The sequence below is a fragment of the Trachurus trachurus genome, assembly GCF_905171665.1.
Source record: "Trachurus trachurus genome assembly, chromosome: 11".
NCBI classification, from domain to species: Eukaryota; Metazoa; Chordata; class Actinopteri; order Carangiformes; family Carangidae; genus Trachurus; species Trachurus trachurus.
In genome coordinates, this window is record NC_139904.1 from 4779377 (window position 1) to 4800036 (window position 20660).

At 40.1% G+C, this 20660-nt stretch overlaps 2 protein-coding genes across 2 annotated transcripts in view; one reads left to right on the forward strand and one right to left on the reverse strand.

Annotated features, from left to right (window-relative positions):
- LOC310994003 (protein argonaute-3-like) overlaps window positions 1-8784 on the reverse strand; it is a 32183-nt gene extending 23399 nt beyond the window's left edge. The window contains exon 1 of the mRNA XM_083982499.1: window positions 8396-8784. Coding sequence (XP_083838625.1) covers window positions 8396-8414 — 19 coding nt within the window. The 5' untranslated portion in view covers window positions 8415-8784. The remainder of the gene's footprint in view (window positions 1-8395) is intronic.
- A 2802-nt stretch (window positions 8785-11586) lies between these two features.
- olah (oleoyl-ACP hydrolase) lies at window positions 11587-18815 on the forward strand. The gene is made up of 7 exons (XM_083982517.1): window positions 11587-11852; window positions 12929-13059; window positions 13156-13294; window positions 16721-16820; window positions 17629-17798; window positions 18149-18231; window positions 18393-18815. Exons 2-7 carry the CDS (start codon window positions 12930-12932, stop codon window positions 18533-18535), a joined length of 765 nt encoding a protein of 254 aa, XP_083838643.1. The 5' UTR covers window positions 11587-11852; window position 12929; the 3' UTR covers window positions 18536-18815.
- The last annotated feature ends 1845 nt before the right edge of the window (window positions 18816-20660 follow it).

Here is a 20660-nt window from a genome sequence, read left to right on the forward strand (position 1 = left end):
AATAAAAGACATGTCCAACATCAGATGTGCATTAAAGCAGAAGTGAGTGATCCGGTCGTTTTCGCTAATGCTGCGTTCCAGGCAGGCTTTTGAAATCGTAAATTACAGCTTCAAGTCACAACTTACGACTTTGTAGCGTTCCAGGCAACCCACTCGTGTTTTTCCGACCTGTTTTACCGGTGAGAGTCATTATAACGGCCACTCGTAACTTCCGACCGGTGAACTCGTACCAGATCGAACTGGTACCACTTCACGGTCGGAAAAATACGAGTTTCCTTGAACGCACCATAACAGTCCTCGTCGCTACGTCACCACATTCACGGCGTTCCTTGGCTGCACACACAGCCCTGCATGCCGTTCTCTCTCCTCATTGGATAAAAACTGTAGGATACGATAAATGTTTTCTCTTCGGCTCAGAGCAGAGCAGAGGGACTGAGAGACCCGTGTTTCAGTCCAAACACTCTATGTAAGTGATTGCTGTCGGAAGATATAACTATTTAAGACTTATATTAACACAAAAATATCACTCACTTCTGCTTTAAATATTATTTACTTTTTTGACCAGCTGTCCGCGACCCATCCAGAACGGGTCCGCGACCCACTTTTGGGTCCCGACCCACCAGTTGAGAACTAACTGAGTTAGAACATGAAACTAACTTCAGACTAAACTGTTCATCAGCTGGTTTCACTGTGACAGAGCAGAGAGCCTGCAGCTGGAAACAGAGCGACCACAGACAGGAAGTGGTTTCATGGCGTCCGACTGGAGGAGGTCGATCAGCTGATCAGTGCGATGAGATTACATTTAAATTATGCCTCCTTTAAACACTTTTTTTAAAAGTGGCTAATTAGTGGTCAAGGCTGTGAACAGTAAATTTCCTGTCATGTTGTCTGTCAGTGTATTAATTGTCTAGTATTGTTGCTTTTTGTGCATGGCTTCTAATGTGTCCAATGTGTATAATGTTATTGTGTCTTGTGTACTTTTTTTTTTTCTGTTGGTGTTGCTGCTTAATGTTGCTTCTGTTTTGTCTGTAGCGGCTGCTGTTTGAGTTAAGTTTTATGTTAGTTTGTGTGTGTATGCATGGACCTTCGCTGAGCTCTCTGTCTTTTGTCCACTATTCAGCTTGTTAATCATTGAATGTATTATTTGTATGTTGATAACCCAAAATGTTGTATTATTTTCGTTTTAGGGTGACTTTAAACATCAGTCCAGGGACAACAGATGCAAAACAGCCTTTCGGCTAATTCTGGCATGTTTACATTTGTTTAAATGTTTTTATTAATGTGCAATGTCCCTGATCCTTAAACCTTTAAATAAAATAAAAAAAATGAGATGAAGACGACTGTGTAAAGGTTTTACAGACTGACGTGGCGGAGGAGGAAGAAGTGGGCGGAGCGGAAAAATGACAAACTGGAAAAGTTCTGACTGAGTGAAAACAAGAAAAGATGTGACGTCATGAACACACACACACACACACACACACACACACACACACACACACACACACACACACACACACACACGAGCGTGGCAGTCACCGTGGCAACAGTGTGTGACCCAGGACCGTTCAGAACAACGCTTCACTCTCTGTTGCTCTGTGTGTGTGTGTGTGTGTGTGTGTGTGTGTGTGTGTGTCCCAGGTCGCTCCCTCCCTCCCCTGTTGCTACGGTTTCTCCATGGCAACAACAACAGCCACAGTGACAAGAGGAGCTGCTGCAGAAACATATTACAGTAATATGTTATTGATGAGGAAGAGTATTATGGGATACATACTGAGATTTAATTGATTACTTATTAGTTATTATCTAATGTTTTTATATCATTGTTCTTCAGTTCGTCCTCTTTTTATTTAATCAGGCTGTTTTTATTTAATTTTTTATTGTGAAACATTTTGGTTTCATCTCATGAATAAATAAAGTAGGCTAATATAGTTTATTTTTATTATCTTTTATGCAAAAATGATTTCAACTCTTTTTTTATATCATGAAGCATCTTTAACTTTATAGTACTCAGGACATTTGGCCTCTAACATCTGAGACAGAGAGAGAAAATCTTTAATCTAATGCATCAGGTGCAACCAGGACATTTGTAGTTTCTTTTTTCCTTTTACACTCGTGGAATGTGGAAGTGACGACTCAAAGTATCTGAAATCTGTCATCAGGTGTCAGGTCGATGTGTGTGAGGACGATGAATGAAAAGGAAATGTGAATATTTGCTTTGCCGGAACATTTACAGTCTGAGCGCCTAAAAGTTTAAGTTGATGTTAAAAATATATATATAAATATTAAACCACAGACTTGACCTCGTCTCAGTTATAATAAAACAAACATCACTGGTGAATTAGATTTAACACACAGATTTAACACTGTCAGTCACCGGCTGATTCAGTTTCACACAAACTGTGACCGGCATCGATCGATGAGCGTCATCATCAGTCGATCAGTCGATCAGTCGATCAATCAGTGAGGAAATGAGGAGCAGAGCCCAGAGCAGCAACACTATCATTATTCAAACTTTGGAAAATCAATTCTTCTCCTCCAACAAGAATCATCTGGACCTGCTCTCTGATTTATATAATAAACTGTCAATCAATAATAATAATGACGACGACTTCATCATCTGCTGGTTACTGATCCAGAAACAAGTTTCAGAAAGTTAATTTAAAGATTTTTAATTAACAATAAAATCTCTTTCACTCCAGAATAAACTTAAAGCAGAAGTAAGCGATATTTTTGTGTTAATATAAGTCTTAAAGCAGAACTATGCAACTTGGCCGGAAATAGCTCGCTCCTTCGTTGGTTTCTCTTTTTTTCCCTCTCCGGGGCTCCCCCACAGTTCTGGGAGGCACATGTCACTGTCGTAAAAAAAAAACTCGCCACCCCACCTCCTCCACCCCCTCCCTACACGTGCTTGTGTTTACTGCTGAAGGTAGAGAGCGGTGTTTGCTAAGCAGGGAGCTAATGCTAACACGGAGCTAACGCTAACAGGGAGCTAATGCTAACACGGAGCTAACGCTAACAGGGAGCTAATGCTAACACGGAGCTAACGCTAATACGGCCACACACAGACAAAGACACAAAGACACAGACATACACACACACATGAATAAAGGTTCCAAAACGCGAAGGCGTGTGTGTGTGTGTCATGATGTATTACATTATCTTATAAAAGATCCATGGTGTGTGTGTGTCTGTTAGCATTAGCTCCGTGTTAGCCACAAGCCGAACTTCATCAGTACAAACATGTTTCCATGGTTTCCTCCGACTTTCCGAACTCAAACCAATCACGATTCATGACATGCATGACGTCATCTGCGTTCTTATCTCGTACTGCCGTAAGGCAGTTTCTCGCGATAGTTCTATCCATTGACGAGATTTACACCGAGACGGAGGACTGATCTTGCAAGTGCGGTTTTCAGCCAGTGGGGGGGGTGAGCGCATTGGCCTAGACCCCATTCACCTCATAATAGGTCACTCAACCATCACAGTGACTCTGAGCCACAATAATTACAGCCGAAATCCTGCATAGTTCTGCTTTAAATAGTTATATCTTCCAACAGCAATCACTTACATAGAGTGTTTGGTCTGAAACACGGGTCTGTCAGTCACTCTGCTCTGCTCTGAGCCGAGGAGAAAACTTTCCTTGTATCCTACAATTTTTATCCAATGAGGAGAGAGAACGGCATAAAGGGGCGGTCCTCTCTGTGTGTGCAGCCAAGGGATGCGCCTGAATGTGGTGACGTAGGGACGAGGACTGTTATGGTGCGTTCAAGGCAGCCCGTAACTCGTGTTTTTCCGACCTGTGAAGTCGTACCAGTTCGATCTGGTACGAGTTCACCGGTCGGAAGTTACGAGTGGCCGTTATAGTGACTTTCACAGGTAAAACAGGTCGGAAAAACACGAGTGGGTTGCCTGAAACGCTACAAAGTCGTAAGTTGTGACTTGAAGCTGTAATTTACGGTTTCAAAAGCCTGCCTGGAACGCAGCATTAGCCAAAACGACCGGATCGCTTACTTCTGCTTTAATATAAAGATATTTTGACGACCTCCTGGTTTCAAACAGTCTGGACCAGTGACATCACTGTGATGTCATATTACTCTGATGAACGCCGTCGTCACTGGAGAACGAGGCCGAGTCCGAGTGTGTAGAGTTCACTTGTTTGGTCCGTGCCAGAGCCCCCACCCCCCCGCATACACACACTCATCCTGTCAAGTTCAATTGATTTGTGATCAACACAGGCAGCAACTGAACATTATCCAATAGTTAGGGTTACTATGGCAGCAGCTGCAGGGCTGCCCTTCAAACACACACACACACACACCTACACAAACACACCCCTACAAACACACCCCCCTCCCTGACAACGAGCCAGACTCTCAGGCTTCACACACACCTGACGGATCGACACCTGCTGCTGCCGACAGAACAGAGAATCAACCAAACCTGGGACACACACACACACAGACAGACACACAGACACACAGACACACAGACACACAGACACACAGACACACAGACACAGACACACAGACACACAGACACACAGACACAGACACAGACACAGACACAGACACAGACACAGACACACACACACACACACACACACACACACACACACACACACACACACACACACCAGGGTTCGACAATAACGGTTGCCCGATTGCCCGGGGCAAGTAAAAATTACCGGCGGGCAGGTAGAACCTGCGCGGACTTGCCCGGTCGGGCAAGCACCGACTCAGATTTTATTATTTTTTATTTTCGGACTTTTTATGCATTTATTTTGAAAGGACAGCTGGAGAGAGACGGGGGGAGAGGGGGGGTTGACGCGGAGCAAAGGCACTGTCAGGTGGGATCGAACTGGGTCGCTGCAGCGGGTGCTCTACCAGGTGAGATAGGTACGTCGCTCGCGGCTCGCCGTAATCGGCGATTTCACCGAGCATTTCACTGACGGTGAGCGGCCTGACGCTGCTTCATTAACGCCGCCGCTGTTTCAGACTCGGGGCAGACGCACCGTTTAGTTACCATACCGACGAGCTAACGTGCCCTTTTTAGGTTATAATCCTGTTGTCAATAAACACACGTGGAGACGGCGCTACAACCAGGGGTGTGAAACATGCGGCCCGCGGGCCAAAACCGGCCCAACAGTGGGTCCAATCCGGCCCTCAGCAAGTGTGAAAATTTTAAATTGCACATATTTTTATCAAGAAATTTCAGGTGGTTCATAATATGTTTTGTAAAAGGATAGTTCATTAACTGTAAACATCTTAATAATGTACTAAAACAGAGGAAAAATAGAAATTTTAAAATATATGTATAGGCTATCATGATATTGTTTTACTTAGGCCTACTTGAGATCAAATTGTGCTGTTTGTTACCCCTGAACTAAATTGAGTTTGACACACATGATTGGCTGTTTGCCTGTCACTGTTGTTTCAATGTCCCACATCCTTGAGTTTTACAGGGGCAACTCAATAAACTAGAGTAACATGGAAAAGTCTAGGCTATTTCCAGTAGTTCAAGTCAAATGGCCCCAACCAAGTATTGAGAGCATATAGATGGACATGAACATCTTCATATTCAAAATTATTTTTTAAATTGGTCTTTTCTAATATATATATATATATATATATATATATATATATATATATATATATATATATATATATATATATATATTTTTTTTTTTTTAGATACTGCATTAATACTGAAGCTAAATTGTCCACTGCAGCATGTGAATGCAATGAAAAGAATAAAATCTGATTGGAGGAGCCAGCTATCTGTTAAAATGTTGTCCAGGTTAATGTTTTAGCCATTAAAAGGCCCTTCAGTTCAAGATTTCAACTGTGATCGGGCATTAAACAGGTGGCTCACCTGTTCAGATAGGGCATGGAGGGTGTAACTGCTACTGGTCAAATTATGTGAAATAGCAGTTAATTTTACATGTCTGCAATGATTGCCATTTAAATGCAATTATAGATAATAATAAATACTGCTTTCTGAAGAAAGAAGTGTTGTGTAGTGTTGTGTATAGTCAACAGGAAGGATTTTAGTAAGATATAAGTCATGAGCGAAAGTATGCACCACACAACCAGAAAAAAAAAACCTAGGCAGGGCAAGTAAGAATTTAGATGGGGCAAGTAGATTTGAAAAGTACTTGCCCGACAGGGCAAGTACGAAAAAACCTTAACGTCGGACCCTGCACACACACACACACACACACACACACACACACACACACACACACACACACACACACACACACACACACACACACACACACACACACACACACACACACACACACACACACACACACACACACACACACACACACACACACACACACACACACACAAATCCACCAGATCAGCTGATTTAACCCTTAACATTAGTTATATAGTTATATTTAATATTAAACTACTAGTGCAGCTCCAGTATAAAGTGGCTGCAGAGACTGTTATATAGTTATATTAAATATTAGATATTAAACTACTAGTGTAACTCCAGTATAAAGTGGCTGCAGAGACAGTTATATAGTTATATTTACTATTAAACTACTAGTGTAGCTCCAGTATAAAGTGGCTGCAGAGACAGTTATATAGTTATATTTAATATTAAACTACTAGTGTAGCTCCAGTATAAAGTGGCTGCAGAGACAGTTATATAGTTATATTTAATATTAAACTACTAGTGTAGCTCCAGTATAAAGTGGCTGCAGAGACAGTTATATAGTTATATTTAACATTAAACTACTAGTGTAGCTCCAGTATAAAGTGGCTGCAGAGACAGTTATATAGTTATATTTAATATTAAACTACTAGTGTAGCTCCGGTATAAAGTGGCTGCAGACAGAGACAGTTATATAGTTATATTTAATATTAAACTACTAGAGTAACTCCAGTATAAAGTGGCTGCAGAGACAGTTATATAGTTATATTTAATATTAAACTACTAGTGTAGCTCCGGTATAAAGTGGCTGCAGACAGAGACAGTTATATAGTTATATTTAATATTAAACTACTAGAGTAACTCCAGTATAAAGTGGCTGCAGAGACTGAGGCATCGACATGAAGCAGCTTCATGGTGTAACAACTGGATGGTGTGTTCATGTCTGGACCGGAGCTGCAGCTGCTGCTTCACTTCTCCAGTCAGCTGAGCCGTATGACGTCATCTATGTGGAAATTGACATCATGACATCATTTTCCTAGGATTTTTTCACTTTTTAAATTAATGTTTAAATTTTTTTCTTTTCTTTTTTTGAAAATGTTCACTTTTCCTATCAATTTTTACCATTTTTTTCTAGAAATGTTTCAACATTTTTGGAGAAACTGTACCACTTTTTCCCAGAAATGTCTCTCAGAAATGTAGCTACGCCTAATTTAAACGTACATTGATTGTTTGTGTATTTCTGGTGTTTGCTTCAAAATTTCGTCCGTGGTCTAAATTTGTGTCAATTTTAGGGTCCTTGATCAGGGCCGGCCCTAGGATTTTGGTGGCCCCCTAAACAAGATTTTTGTTTGTGGCCCTGCACTCTAAGCGCAAACACCAAATCACTGGTTAAAACTGAATACAGACGTGTTTATGCCCTCTGAGGTTTGAGGCCATTTTCTCGACTTTTACATATTTTCTTAAATTGATCGTTTTAAGATACTTGCAGATGTAACAATACTCAAGTGTTTTATGTTTTAATATTAGAACCTCCGCTGTAAGCACACTGAGGCTAATTTCAATTTGTCCTAGAACACTGTATAAGAAATAATTTAGGCCAAATGCTGGAAATTTGAGGTGTGCTTTTTGAAAAACTTTCAAATCCCTTGTGAAAACACACCTTCAGTCATGAGAATGAACTGTTTTGGTGCTTGAAATAGGATATGAATACAGTAATAGATAAATGTAGAAAACAAGTCTAAAATGAAATTTTGTAAGATTGCTTTTTGAGCACAAATGTTGTCATTCTGCCGTTCTATTTTCACCAAATGTCTCAAATGTGAGATAAAAGAAGGTGAATATTGACTACAAATTATATATAAAGCTCATAGCGTGCACATGCAGACCTCAGGATGTTTAAATGACTTGAATGAACCCCATCATGTGGCCCCCCACTTAACGGCTGTGGCCCTGGTGTTTATGCCAGGGGCCGGCCCTGTTCTTGATGTAAAAAAAAGTTTGAGAACCACCGGCCTATGTGATACAAGTATAGCTATGAACAGTTTACCACCTAAAAAGCAGTAAGTTACACCCACTACAAAACATTTGACTACACCACTGGAGGGGAGGGGGAGGGGGGGCTAGTTCCTAATAAAATGAAAGTGTGTCAAGTCAACCCTCCGCTCTCTACTCGGCGGTCTGAAAATAGTAACCTCCGGGCTGCACCTGAACGCCTCATGAGTCCCACCTGTTGTTCCGATTTCCATTCATGAGGGTCTCGGTCCGGACCACCCGGATCTTTCCTCCGTGGAGCCGTGAGTTTAGTTCACAGAGCAGATTATTAAAACGTTTCGTGGTCGTTGAGACTCGTCGGAGCTCGGTGTAAATGTCGCCGACAGACAGACAGACAGACAGACAGCGCCGCTCGGTGACCGAACAGAACAGCGACCGACCGGAAGAAGCTGAAACTGTAGCCGACTTTAGTGCTCTCTCCACCGGGCAGAGCTGGGTCCGTGTCCCGGGGGGTCTGGCTGGAGGTGGCGGTCCTTCAGGGGGCTTCAGTCTTTAGTGAGTCCGTCCGGGGCCTCCTGCTCCTGCTGCGGCGTCCTGCTGCTCCTGGTGTCGGTGAGAAACCGGTCTGAAGTCTGGCGGCTTCACCCCCCCACTACGTGACGTCAAGCTCCCAGCGAGACAACACCCACACTTCCGGAACACTCCTTCAAAACAAAAGCATTAATAATAACTCTTTTATTTTAACTTCTTTTATTTTATTTTATTTTTTCATTTCATTTTTATCTTGTTCTATTTCATTTCGTTTTGTTTTGTTTGTATTTTATATTTTATTTATTTTATTTTAACCCAGTTTGCTACAAACTTGGTGATTCTTCTCAGGATGACTTTAAAGGTGTACAGAAAAGAAAATTGAATTTGAGCCCACTTTGGGTCATAAAATTAATGTGATAACTCATCTTTCAGACGTTGTAGGCCAAACTTTGTGCAAAATTCTATTTTTGAGTAAATCCGGGATGAAGTGTTTTTTTTTCGCATTGGATAATGCAGGCGCACGGATTATACGTCAGCCTGTACACGATTCACCAGCCACTGATATTGGATCCGTCATCCGTCATTCAAACGTCTGAGACACACACACACACATGGAGCTCGGGCTCGCCCCAAGCTTTGAATATCCCGCCCGCTCGATAACGACCAATCAAATTCGTTTTCCTCACTCGGGTAAACTCGTGTTGCAGCTCGTGACAACTCGGCGCGACAAACAGGACAAACGGCCATTTCTGTACACCTTTAAAAACTAATTTTGCTCTTTATTGAGCAAAGTGCATTTCAGAGCACATGAATGAAACTGAGGAGGATCATGACAACTGCATGTACGGAAGTGAATAAAAAAATATCAAACTGCACAAAATGGAGACCAACAAAACGATATATTTGACTTCTAATGCATCTCTGCATTCAGAGCATATTCACAAAAGTGAATAAATATCAAATTGCACAAAATAAAGACCCACAAAACAAGGTATTTTCACTGCATTCAGGCCACATTAATAAGAAACTGATATCTTTGCATTCAGAGCAAATGGAGCAAATAATAAGAAACTGAGGAGGAGCATTACAACTGCATGTGTTCACGTGTCTCGTGTGCCTTTCAAAATAAGTTATTTTTCCAAATAAAAGACATGTCCAACATCAGATGTGCATTAAATATTATTTACGTTTTTGACCAGCTGTCCGCGACCCATCCAGAACGGGTCCGCAACCCACTTTTGGGTCCCAACCCACCAGTTGAGAACCACTGCCATAGACAACTCTATTTTATTTTAACTTCTTTTATTTTATTTTATTTTTTCATTTTATTTTTTATCTTGTTTTATTTCATTTTGTTTTGTTTTTGTTTTTGTTTTTTATATTTTATTTATTTTATTTTAACCCAGTTTGCTACAAACCTGCGATTCTTCTCAGGATGACTTTAAAGCAGAAGTAAGCGGAATGTTTGTGTTAATATAAGTCTTAAATAGTTTAATATCTTCCGACAGCAATCACTTATATAGAGTGTTTGGTCTGAAACACGGGTCTGCCAGTCACTCTGCTCTGCTGTAAGCCGAGGAGAAAACTTTCCTTGTATCCTACAACCTTTATCCAATGAGGAGAGAGAACGGCATAAAGGGGCGGTCCTCTCTGTGTGCAGCCAAGGGATGCGCGTGAATGTGGTGACGTAGGGACGAGGGCGGGGACTGCTAACTCCATCGGCTGACACAAAGTTAGCCAAAACGACCGAATCGCTTACTTTAACTTATTTTCTTTTCTTTTTTTCATTTTATTTTATCTTTTTTATATTTTATTTTATTTTTATCTTGTTTTATTTCATTTTCACCATGGGACGATGCACTGACTGACTGTCCTACACACACATGCACAGTCTGCACTTTTTAACTGACTGCAACCGACTCACTTTTTTTTCATTTTTTAATGTAAAATGTTATCTATTCTTAATTATTTACTTTACTTAAAACTTTTGCTGTCTTTTTAGAATTATTGTCTTGTTTTAAACATGTCTCCCTTTTTTATCCTTGCATACAACATTACAGGGAGAACGGCTTCTCGCTCCCATGTTAAACAAATGGTTTCTCATGAAAGTGACACATAAAACTGAATTGAATTGAATTGAAATTTAATTTTACTTTGTTTTGTTTGTATTTTATTTATTTTATTTTAACATAGTTTGCTACAAACCTGGTGATTCTTCTCAGGGTGACTTTAACAAACATTCATCTGATCAAAATGTCAGATTGTTAGCCTAAATATTTTGTCTGATGACCAAACACCTGAACATTATGTTTTTGGTCCAGCACTACAGTCTGTTGCTTCAACATAAATTCAATTTAATTCAATTCAATATCTTTATTGTCCACAATGTGGAAATTTGTCTTTGGCTTCACCACTTACAGTACGCATAAGACCACATAAAATACAATACAATAACACACAATAAATAGCATAGCAAAAGAGTAAAAGAGTAAAAAGGTGATATACATAGCTCCAAAGTGTCCTGAAATGCATTTATGAATTGTATAAACATGAGCAGTGTCAGCTGTGTGTGTCCTTGGTGGGAGCAGGTTTACTGTTTTATGACTGATAAATGAAAAACAGTCCAGGAAATTTTCATATAGGCTACTGCTAAAAAATACTTTTACAGCTCAGTTTTGTTACATTCAGTAAATAAATGGTGTCTTTTATCTTGACAGGGTGATTTCCGGTGTAATCCTGCCTCTCTCTCTGTAACTTGACAGCCCTCCTCCCCCTTCCTCCCCCTTCCTCCTCCTCCTCCTCCTCAGCAGAGGGAAACCCGTCAGGAAATACCAACTGTAGAAAACAACGTCACGTCCTGCAAACTTTTTTTTTTTTTTTTTTTTTTTCCATCTCCTGCGTCATGGTTTCAAACGCGAACCGGTCTCTCAGGTGACGTCACCTGTTGGCTACGTCAGCACGTCAGAGGGAAAGACGTGTCAGAGAGTAAAGAAGAGGACACAGCGGGTTGTTTCTACACTTTGTCCCTCCCTGCTGCTGCCTGGCTGCACCGCATTCATTACACCACAGAAGAAGAAGAACCAGGAAGTGAGACAGTCCAACATGAGGAGCAGGAGGAGGTGAAGGAGGTGAAGAAGGAGCAACCAGGAGCAAACTGACAGGTGGGAGCTCACATCTCAACAACCCACCTTAAATCTACCTGAGTGTGTGAAGGAGGAGCAGCTGTCAATCACTATGGAGCTGCAGGTGTTACAGGTGTAGATAGATAGATAGATAGATAGATAGATAGATAGATAGATAGATAGATAGATAGATAGATAGATAGATAGATAGATAGATAGATAGATAGATAGATTAAACAGTTAGATAGATATATAGATAGACAGATAGATAGATAGATAGATAGATAGATTAAACAGTTAGATAGATATATAGATAGATATATAGATAGATAGATAGATAGATAGATAGATAGATAGATAGATAGATAGATAGATAGATAGATTAAACAGTTAGATAGATATATAGATAGACAGATAGATAGATAGATAGATAGATAGATAGATAGACAGATAGATAGATAGATAGATAGATAGATAGATTAAACAGTTAGATGGATAGATAGATAGATAGATTAAACAGTTAGATAGATAGATAGATAGATAGATAGATAGATAGATAGATAGATAGATTAAACAGATAGATAGATAGATAGATTAACAGTTAGACAGTTAGATAGATAGATAGATAGATAGATAGATAGATAGATAGATAGATAGATAGATAGATAGATAGATAGATAGACAGATAGATAGATAGATAGACAGATAGACAGATAGATAGATAGATTAAACAGATAGATAGATAGATAGATAGATAGATAGATAGATAGATAGATAGATAGATAGATAGATAGATAGATAGATAGATAGATAGGTAGATTAAACAGTTAGATAGATAGATAGATAGATAGATAGATAGATAGATAGATAGATAGATAGATAGATAGATAGATAGATAGATAGGTAGATTAAACAGATAGATAGATAGATAGATAGATAGATAGATAGATAGATAGATAGATAGATAGATAGATAGATAGATAGATAGATAGATAGATAGATAGATTAAACAGTTAGATAGATAGATAGATAGATAGATAGATAGATAGATAGATAGATAGATAGATAGATAGATAGATAGATAGATAGACTGACCAGCTGTGTCATGTGACCAGGATGGAGCGCCTCATCAGCTGTTTCCAGAGGAGACCTGAGGCCGCGTGTCGTCTGATCTGTTTCCCGTGGGCGGGCGGCGGCTCCATCCACTACGCCCGCTGGGGGAGCGTCCTGAGCAGCTCCATCGAAGGTGACACACCTGGACCATGATGATGATGATGATGATGATGATGTCATAGACACCTGTTGTGTTTAAGTCCCTGTGTCCTGTGTCCCGTGTGTCCAGTGCTGTCGGTGCGACTCCCCGGCAGAGAGAGCCGGGCCCAGGAGCCGCTGTTCAGCCACATGCAGCAGGTGGTGGAGGAGGTGGTGGAGGCGCTGCTCCCTCTGCTCAGAGACAAACCCTTCGCTCTGTTCGGACACAGGTCAGCTGCCTCACACTCACACTCAGCCTGGTGCTGATTATTAGGGCCGCGGGGCAATCGCACCGAGCACTGGTCCCTGCACAATCATTGGAGTTTTTCGAATGTCTACTACTGCTCAGGCATACTTTCACCTAGAGACTTCATTTGAACTTTAAACAGTAGACACAAATCTTGTGTATTGGCAGGGCCGTTGCTAGGAATTCTGGGCCCCCTTAACCTGTTCACGCAGGCCCCCTAGTGGTTGGGACGCCGGCGTCCCAAATCAATAACACATGAACGGCGTCCTTAATATAACGGAAAGTAGGCATGCTGTAATGAAAACTCCACCCCAGACCTTTTAAGGACACTTTCGGCAACAAGTAGAAAAAAAAATGAAGTTTCTAAGTGCTACGGTTTTTTCACAGTCACTGAAAATGTCTCAAACAATATCAGACTACGGCAGCCCACAAGTGACGTCACGTCAACAACGAAGGTGATTTTAACATATATGTACCATCTGTACACCTCTTCTTTCACCACCAAAAAATCATAAACTGTCATATAAACAAAAGCAAAACTCAAAAATGCAGTTTTTACCCCATTAAAGGTTTAAACAAGCCTGCTCACTGAACACACACAAACCCGGAAGTCATTTTCGAGTGCCGAAAAAGACGGACATTTGTCAGTCACAAACCCACTAAAACACTGAATAAAATTACAAGCTTACCCTCTTTTTCAAGCTGAAGATGTGCTCGACAAAACAGGCATGGGCGATTTAATCCATCGTGACCAGATAATCCATTAATGGTTACGTTTACCCGCAGTGCTAATGCTATGAGCTATTATCCGTCAGACTGCGCACCCGCTTTGCGCATCTCTCGTCGCCTGTCAATCAAAGTCACGGGGGTGAAAACTTTTTGGTCCAATAGCAGAGACTCTAAGGTGGGACCTGATGTATAATGATCCCTGATTGGGCAAAGCTTAAGCCTGCACCAAGCTGGTTCATGTGGTTCCCTCTCCCCCTAGTGTCAACATGTAAGCAATACAAGTCTCCACAAAAAGTGTGTTTTTACTGCCCCAAGTTTAATTAAAATAATAATAAAAGACAAAATGAACTATTTCAAATGTCCTTGTTAATTTAAGCCATCACTGATGGTTGTGGGATGTTTACTTCTGGAGTTTTAAAGGAAAATAACAATATAATACAGGCGAAAATAGGTAAATTCATGTTTGGATGGGTTTTGGACACTAAATATTCATCCCCATTAATTAAATTTTCAAATGGCATTTTGCTTATGTAACTGGTGTTCCTAAAACCCATCAAGTGTGTGATTGGCCCCAATAGGTTATCTGTTGGAAAAAAAAAAATCTCACTAAAATCTTGCAGTGTGCATTATAGCCAAATTGGACAATTTTGGACAGGTTTTGCACACTGTACATCGCCAAGGGACACTGTTTGGAAAAACTCTATAGTGCCTCAGTAGTTTTACCTATCAACCTAACATTTGGTACATATGTGGACAGGGAGTGTGTGAACCATATATGTAACATTCAACCTGTTTTATAATTAGGATTTTGATATATCACCTTTTCACCAAAAATTTCAAACTCGTTTTTTTTTTTTTTCAAAAGAAAATAGTAATTTCAGAAGCCCATTTTTTTATGGAATGACTCAATTCAATATTTTATACATATAGATGTAAAGGGACAAAGGTTGTCTTTCATTTAAGCCATTAACCATAGTTGTGGGATTAGTACTTCTGTGGCTATTAAGCTTTAATTGCAGTGATACAAAAACAGGCGGAAATTGCCAAAAATGGCCTCTGCATGAAGAGGTTAAAGAATACTAAAGTGGGCCCCTCCCCCTAACTTTTCCTTTTTTTTCTTAGACTACGTATGTATTATCGTTTTTTATTTAGCCTTCTTTGTTTTGATGCTAATGCAGCATTACACTGCAAAAACTCAAGTATCTTAGCAAGAATATTTGTCTTATTTCTAGTCAAAATATAATTTCTAGTCAAAACAAATCTCATTATACTTAAAATAAAACACATCATATTAAAAGTAGCTTGTTTTTAGACACTTTTTACTTCTTTCAAGCATTTTTTCACTTGGAATAAGTAGAAAAAAATCTGATAGTGGAGCAAGTTTTTCCTCCTTATTACAAGCACAAAACACTTACTTTCACTGGCAGATTTTTCTATTTATTGTGAATTTAAGTGAAAATTATCTAAAAAAAACAAGTTAATTTTTAGGTAATGAGTCTTATTTTAAGTGGAAAGAGATTAGTTTTGACTAGAAATGAGACATTTGGACAAGAAATGAGACAAATATTCTTGGAAAGATGTTGAGTTTTTACAGTGTACTATGAGTATTAGTCAGGGTCTTACGCAGCATAAATCAGTCATACAAAGATTAGACTACTGGGGTTTTTTATGGGCCCCACTGGGCGCTGGGCCCCTAGAATTATCATCACCTTTCTCCCCTATACAACGGCCCTGTGTATTGGTGTATTAATCCATGTTTCGATCGGTCATATAGTTTTTGATCAATCCCTGATCAATGACCATGATCATTTCTGGAGAAATTATGAGATTATAATGGGTGTGTATTGCACGGAATGTTCGTGTCAGAGTGCGTGACATCATCGCTTAGAGTGGGAGAAGTTGTCTGAAATCTTCTTCTGAAATGTTTCTCTTTCCACACTCCTCCTGGCCACAATTTACACTCTACACACATGATTTTTTCCAAATTTGTAGACAAACTCGTTCTGTCTCTCACCATGTGCTCAAAATATCTGAGAGACTTACAGAATTTGAATTGGCAGCTTCTAAGTGCGGCCACGTCTGTCTCTGCTCCTCATTGACTCCAATACAAAGATTTTCTGAGAGAAGCAGAACGGACCCCTGTTTTAAACTCGCAAGTGTCTCCAAAATATTTACTGTAGAAACACCAAATCGTACCAAAGCGTTCAGGAAGTCCTTACAGCACCGTTGATCTGTGTTTTTTTCTTATAGGAGTTACCGTTTTGTCACAGTAAGCCTAAATGCGAGACCAGTGCAGAGGCAGAAAATCGCTCTTTTTCTCGACGCTTCTGTCTGCCTCAGCCTGGGGGGCCCCTATCGTCATTGGCAACCACCTCAAGTTGCCATGGTAACCTCTGAGCCTCAGGCCAAAGCTCGTTAAGGTTTATAAACAATCCACCTGGAGCTCTTTAACATGTTTATAAACACACACATAGGTAACATACACATGCGCGTGTATGCGCGCACTCCTCTCCCACACTCCAACACACACAAACACACACAGGTTAGGGTTAGGGTGTCTGTTACTGTTCTTCTTCATCTTCTCCTCTCTGGTCTCCTCTCAGCATGGTGTTATAATGATCATTATAAAATATCTGTCTGTTCTTCTTCATCTTCTCCTCTTCTCTCTGGTTCCTCTCAGCTTCGGAGCCTTCACCAGTTTTGCTGTAGCCGACGCTCTGAAGAGAAACTACAACCTGGAGCCGGTTCACATGTTCTTGTCTGGAGCCTCTGCTCCCTATGTGAGTGGAGAGACTGACATCACACTGTGACATCACACTACAATACATCACACTGTGACATCACACTACAGCTGCATCTCAATAAATCATAATATCATGTAAAAGTCCATTTCCACTAGTTCAAGTCAAACAGCCCCAACCAAGTACTGAGTGCATATAGATCGACATACTTTTGAAAAAGCCAACATTTACATGTTAAAATGCTTTTTTTAAATGGTCTTTTGTAATATTCAAATGATTTGAGATCCCGAACTTTAGGTCTTCACATTAAATGTGAAGCTATAATTATTACAATTGGAATAAATAAAACAAATAAAGACATTAAATGTTTCATTCTGTGTGTAATTATGGCTCAATATAATGTATTACATTCACTTTTTGAATTGAATTACTGACATAAATAAACTTTTCCATGATGTTCTAGATGCACCTGTACACCACACTGTGACATCACACTGTGACATCACACTACAGTACATCACACTGTGACATCATACTGAATGACATCACTTAGACACAGTACGACCTGTATCAGATGGACTGTTGTGGCAAAACTTCAACTTTCTTACTACAAGTTCTCAGCAGTAGACGGAGTTCTGCTGGTTTTTATTCCTCACTCACACGTCACAGAAGAGTCAGGTCGTAGTTTTGCAGTTTTGCAGTTTTATTTCATTTTAGGGAGAAAACACACATGTGCTGCAGGTGACCAGTGGTGTAGTGCATTTGAAATTGTTCAGTTTTTGTTAAGAGTGTTTTATTTATGGCTGTGGGAGTGAATGAGTTTCTGTAAATGTTGTTGTTGTTTCAGTCGGAGACTCGGATCGGCGCGGTGAAGAGGAGCCACCTGTCGGACCAGGACTTCCTGCAGTGGCTCCGCTCCGCTGGAGGAACTCCTCCTGAGCTTCTGTCCAACCCGGAGGTCCTGAAGCTCTTCCTGCCGGCGCTGAAGGCCGACCTGCGCGTGGTGGAGAGCTACAGGTCATTAAACTTTTTGAAACTCACACAAAAACATGTTTCTAAAAGTAGGTAGAGAGTGGAATATTATTTTTATTCAGTATTCAGTTTTTTTAGTTTTGCTTTGAATAAGGAGTTATGGAGTAGGAACTGAAAAGCTTGGCTTCCTCCTGCTCCTTTTCCAGCATTCTACGTTTACTGATATGAATATTGGTCTTGTTTTTTGGGACACTATAACACGTGTTACTTATTTTATATGCCTTTTATTTTCTCTCTTTTTTTAAAAATAGTTCAGAATAAGGAATAATCAATCAATCAATCAATCAATCAGTCCTCAGCTTCATATTGAACGGCTCTTGGTGTTTGTCCTGCAGCTGCGAGCGGCCTGAAGCTCCGCCCCTCTCATGTCCACTCACCTGCTTTGATGGAAAAGACGACATCGCTCACGACCTCCAAGGTCAGAGGTCACACACACACATACATGATACACACACACACACACACACACACACACACACACACACACACACACACACACACACACACACACACACACATACACACACACAACCACACTCACACACACTCTGATTGTAACGGTGTGTTGCTTCCTGGCAGCGTGGAGCGCCGTGACCTCCGGCGACTTCACCGTCAGGATGATGGACGGCGCTCACTTCTACCTGAAGGATCCTGGGAACGAGAAGGTTTTACTGGACCACATCACCAAACACCTGGAAACGGCTCAAATGGATTATTTATAATGAAGCTTCTACAATTTGTCTCATGACCAACTTATTTTTTTACTAATTACTGGAATTTAATTTGTTTAATTACTGAAATGTTTTTACTTTTATAAATGTAATTTTTTCTCTTTTTTGGTCCAAACTAACTCAGATACATTTAAAGTAATTAAACATAAAACCTGTTTGATCCATGTCTCTGAACCTCAGACTGTTCACCTGCAGCATCGTCAGGTTTTATCACCTGTCACTGTTACTGTAACTATGGAAACAAAAATTGTTAAAGGTGTTCAGAAACGGCCATTTGTCCTGTTTGTCGCTTCCTTCCACGAGTTTACCCGGGTAAGGAAAACGAATTTGATTGGTTGTTATCGAGCAGGCGGGATATTCAGTGTTTGGGGCGGGACCGAGCTCGGTGTGTGTGTGTGCACTGCAAAAACTCAAAATCTTTCCAAGAATATTTGTCTTATTTCTTGTCAAAATGTCTCATTTCTAGTCCAAACTAAGCTCTTTCCACTTAAAATAAGACTATTCACCTAAAAATCTACTTGTTTTTAGATAATTTTCACTTTAAATAAGTAAAAAAAATCTGCCAGTGAAAGCAAGTTTTTTGTGCTTGTAATAAGGAAGAAAAACTTGCTCCACTATCAGATTTTTCTACTTATTTGAAGTGAAAATATGCTTGAAAAAAGTAAAAAGTGTCTAAGAACAAGCTACTTTTAATGTGATGAGTCTTATTTTAAGTATAGCTAATGAGATTTGTTTTGACTAGAAATAAGACAAATTTTCTCTGTAAGATTTTGAGTTTTTGCAGTGTGTGTTTAGCTAACGTAGCTAAATGTTAGCCAGTAGACTTGCTACGTTACAGCTTGCTAACTTAGCTAGCGAGGCTAAGTGATGGACGCATGGATCTGGAGGAGGAGAGAGGAGTCGGGACGGAGGAGAGTTTGTGTCGGTGGTGGTGGACGAGTTTTTCTCAGACATTTGATTGATGGATGACGGATCCTGATATCAGTGGCTGATGAATTGTGAGCAACGTGGCGCATAATTCGTGCGCCTGCATTATCCAATGCGGAAAAAAAATACCCCACTTTCACCCCGGATTTACTCGAAAATAGGATTTTGCACAAAGTTTGGGCTCCATCGTCTGATAGATGAGTTATTACACTAATGTTAAATATCATGTTGATGTTTTTATTAACAGTCAGAACTATCCAACACGATGCTGAATGAAACGTTCACAGGTCCAAAGGTTTGAAAATGTGAATATTCTTATTTCTTTTAAATTAAAATGAGATGAACACATGGTCTGGACCTGGTCTCCTCATTAAGAGACAATAAATGATTCTGTTATTAATTTAAAAACTTAGACTCAGACTCAGATTCACAAACTTCACACATGAAGAAACATCGAGTCACATTTTTATTTTTATTGTTCAAGTTTAATTTTCACATCAGAAATGATTTGATCTCATTATCACCTTAATTTGTCTTTATAAACAAACATCTATAAATATCTACAGAGCCTCTGACATCACAGCGTTAAATACCTGATGATGATGTCAGAGCGGGGGGCGGAGCCAAGGCACAGAGATAGATGAGAGTAGCAAGTGAGGCCACGCCCCCATTCTGGTGAAAACAAACTGCTGGTTTTGACTGGCGGTAAATACAAATCCCGCCGTTGTCCGTCTTGATTTCGCCTATCTAACATTAACCGGCCTGAAAACCTCCTGCAATAGCTAACGTTTGTCAGGCAGACAGCTATATCACGTGGTTAAAAAAAATTTAAGATTTAGGGAATGTATGTCCATAAATCCTACCAGAGAATGAGGAGCGCCGGGTCGATTGATACACTTTTCAGTTAAACGTCTTTTTCAAAGATGACGTTAGGTAGGCTACACAAACATTTTTATCATGTGATCAACAGCTCACATGTGTATTCTCTTAGTTACAAGTGTAATTTAACACATATGTATGATCGCGCTGTTTTATAACTTTGAACGTGAGTTGACATTTGTCTCAAACGCTACCCTACCTACAGCCTGAAACAGCATGTTTTAAACAGAAACTACTGACCTTACTCTCGTTTTTATGAAGCATATCGGACAACATATTAGTGTACTTGTCATTGCCAAAATGTCACATA

What these genes read in the sequence shown, in the direction of transcription:
- olah (XM_083982517.1), top strand. Translation starts at nt 12,930, where the DNA reads ATGGAGCGCCTCATCAGCTGTTTCCAGAGGAGACCTGAGGCCGCGTGT. An exon ending in CTGGAGCCTCTGCTCCCTAT is followed by an intron (nt 16,821 to 17,628) that starts GTGAGTGGAGAG and finishes TTGTTGTTTCAG; the next exon opens with TCGGAGACTCGGATCGGCGC. An exon ending in CGCGTGGTGGAGAGCTACAG is followed by an intron (nt 17,799 to 18,148) that starts GTCATTAAACTT and finishes TTTGTCCTGCAG; the next exon opens with CTGCGAGCGGCCTGAAGCTC.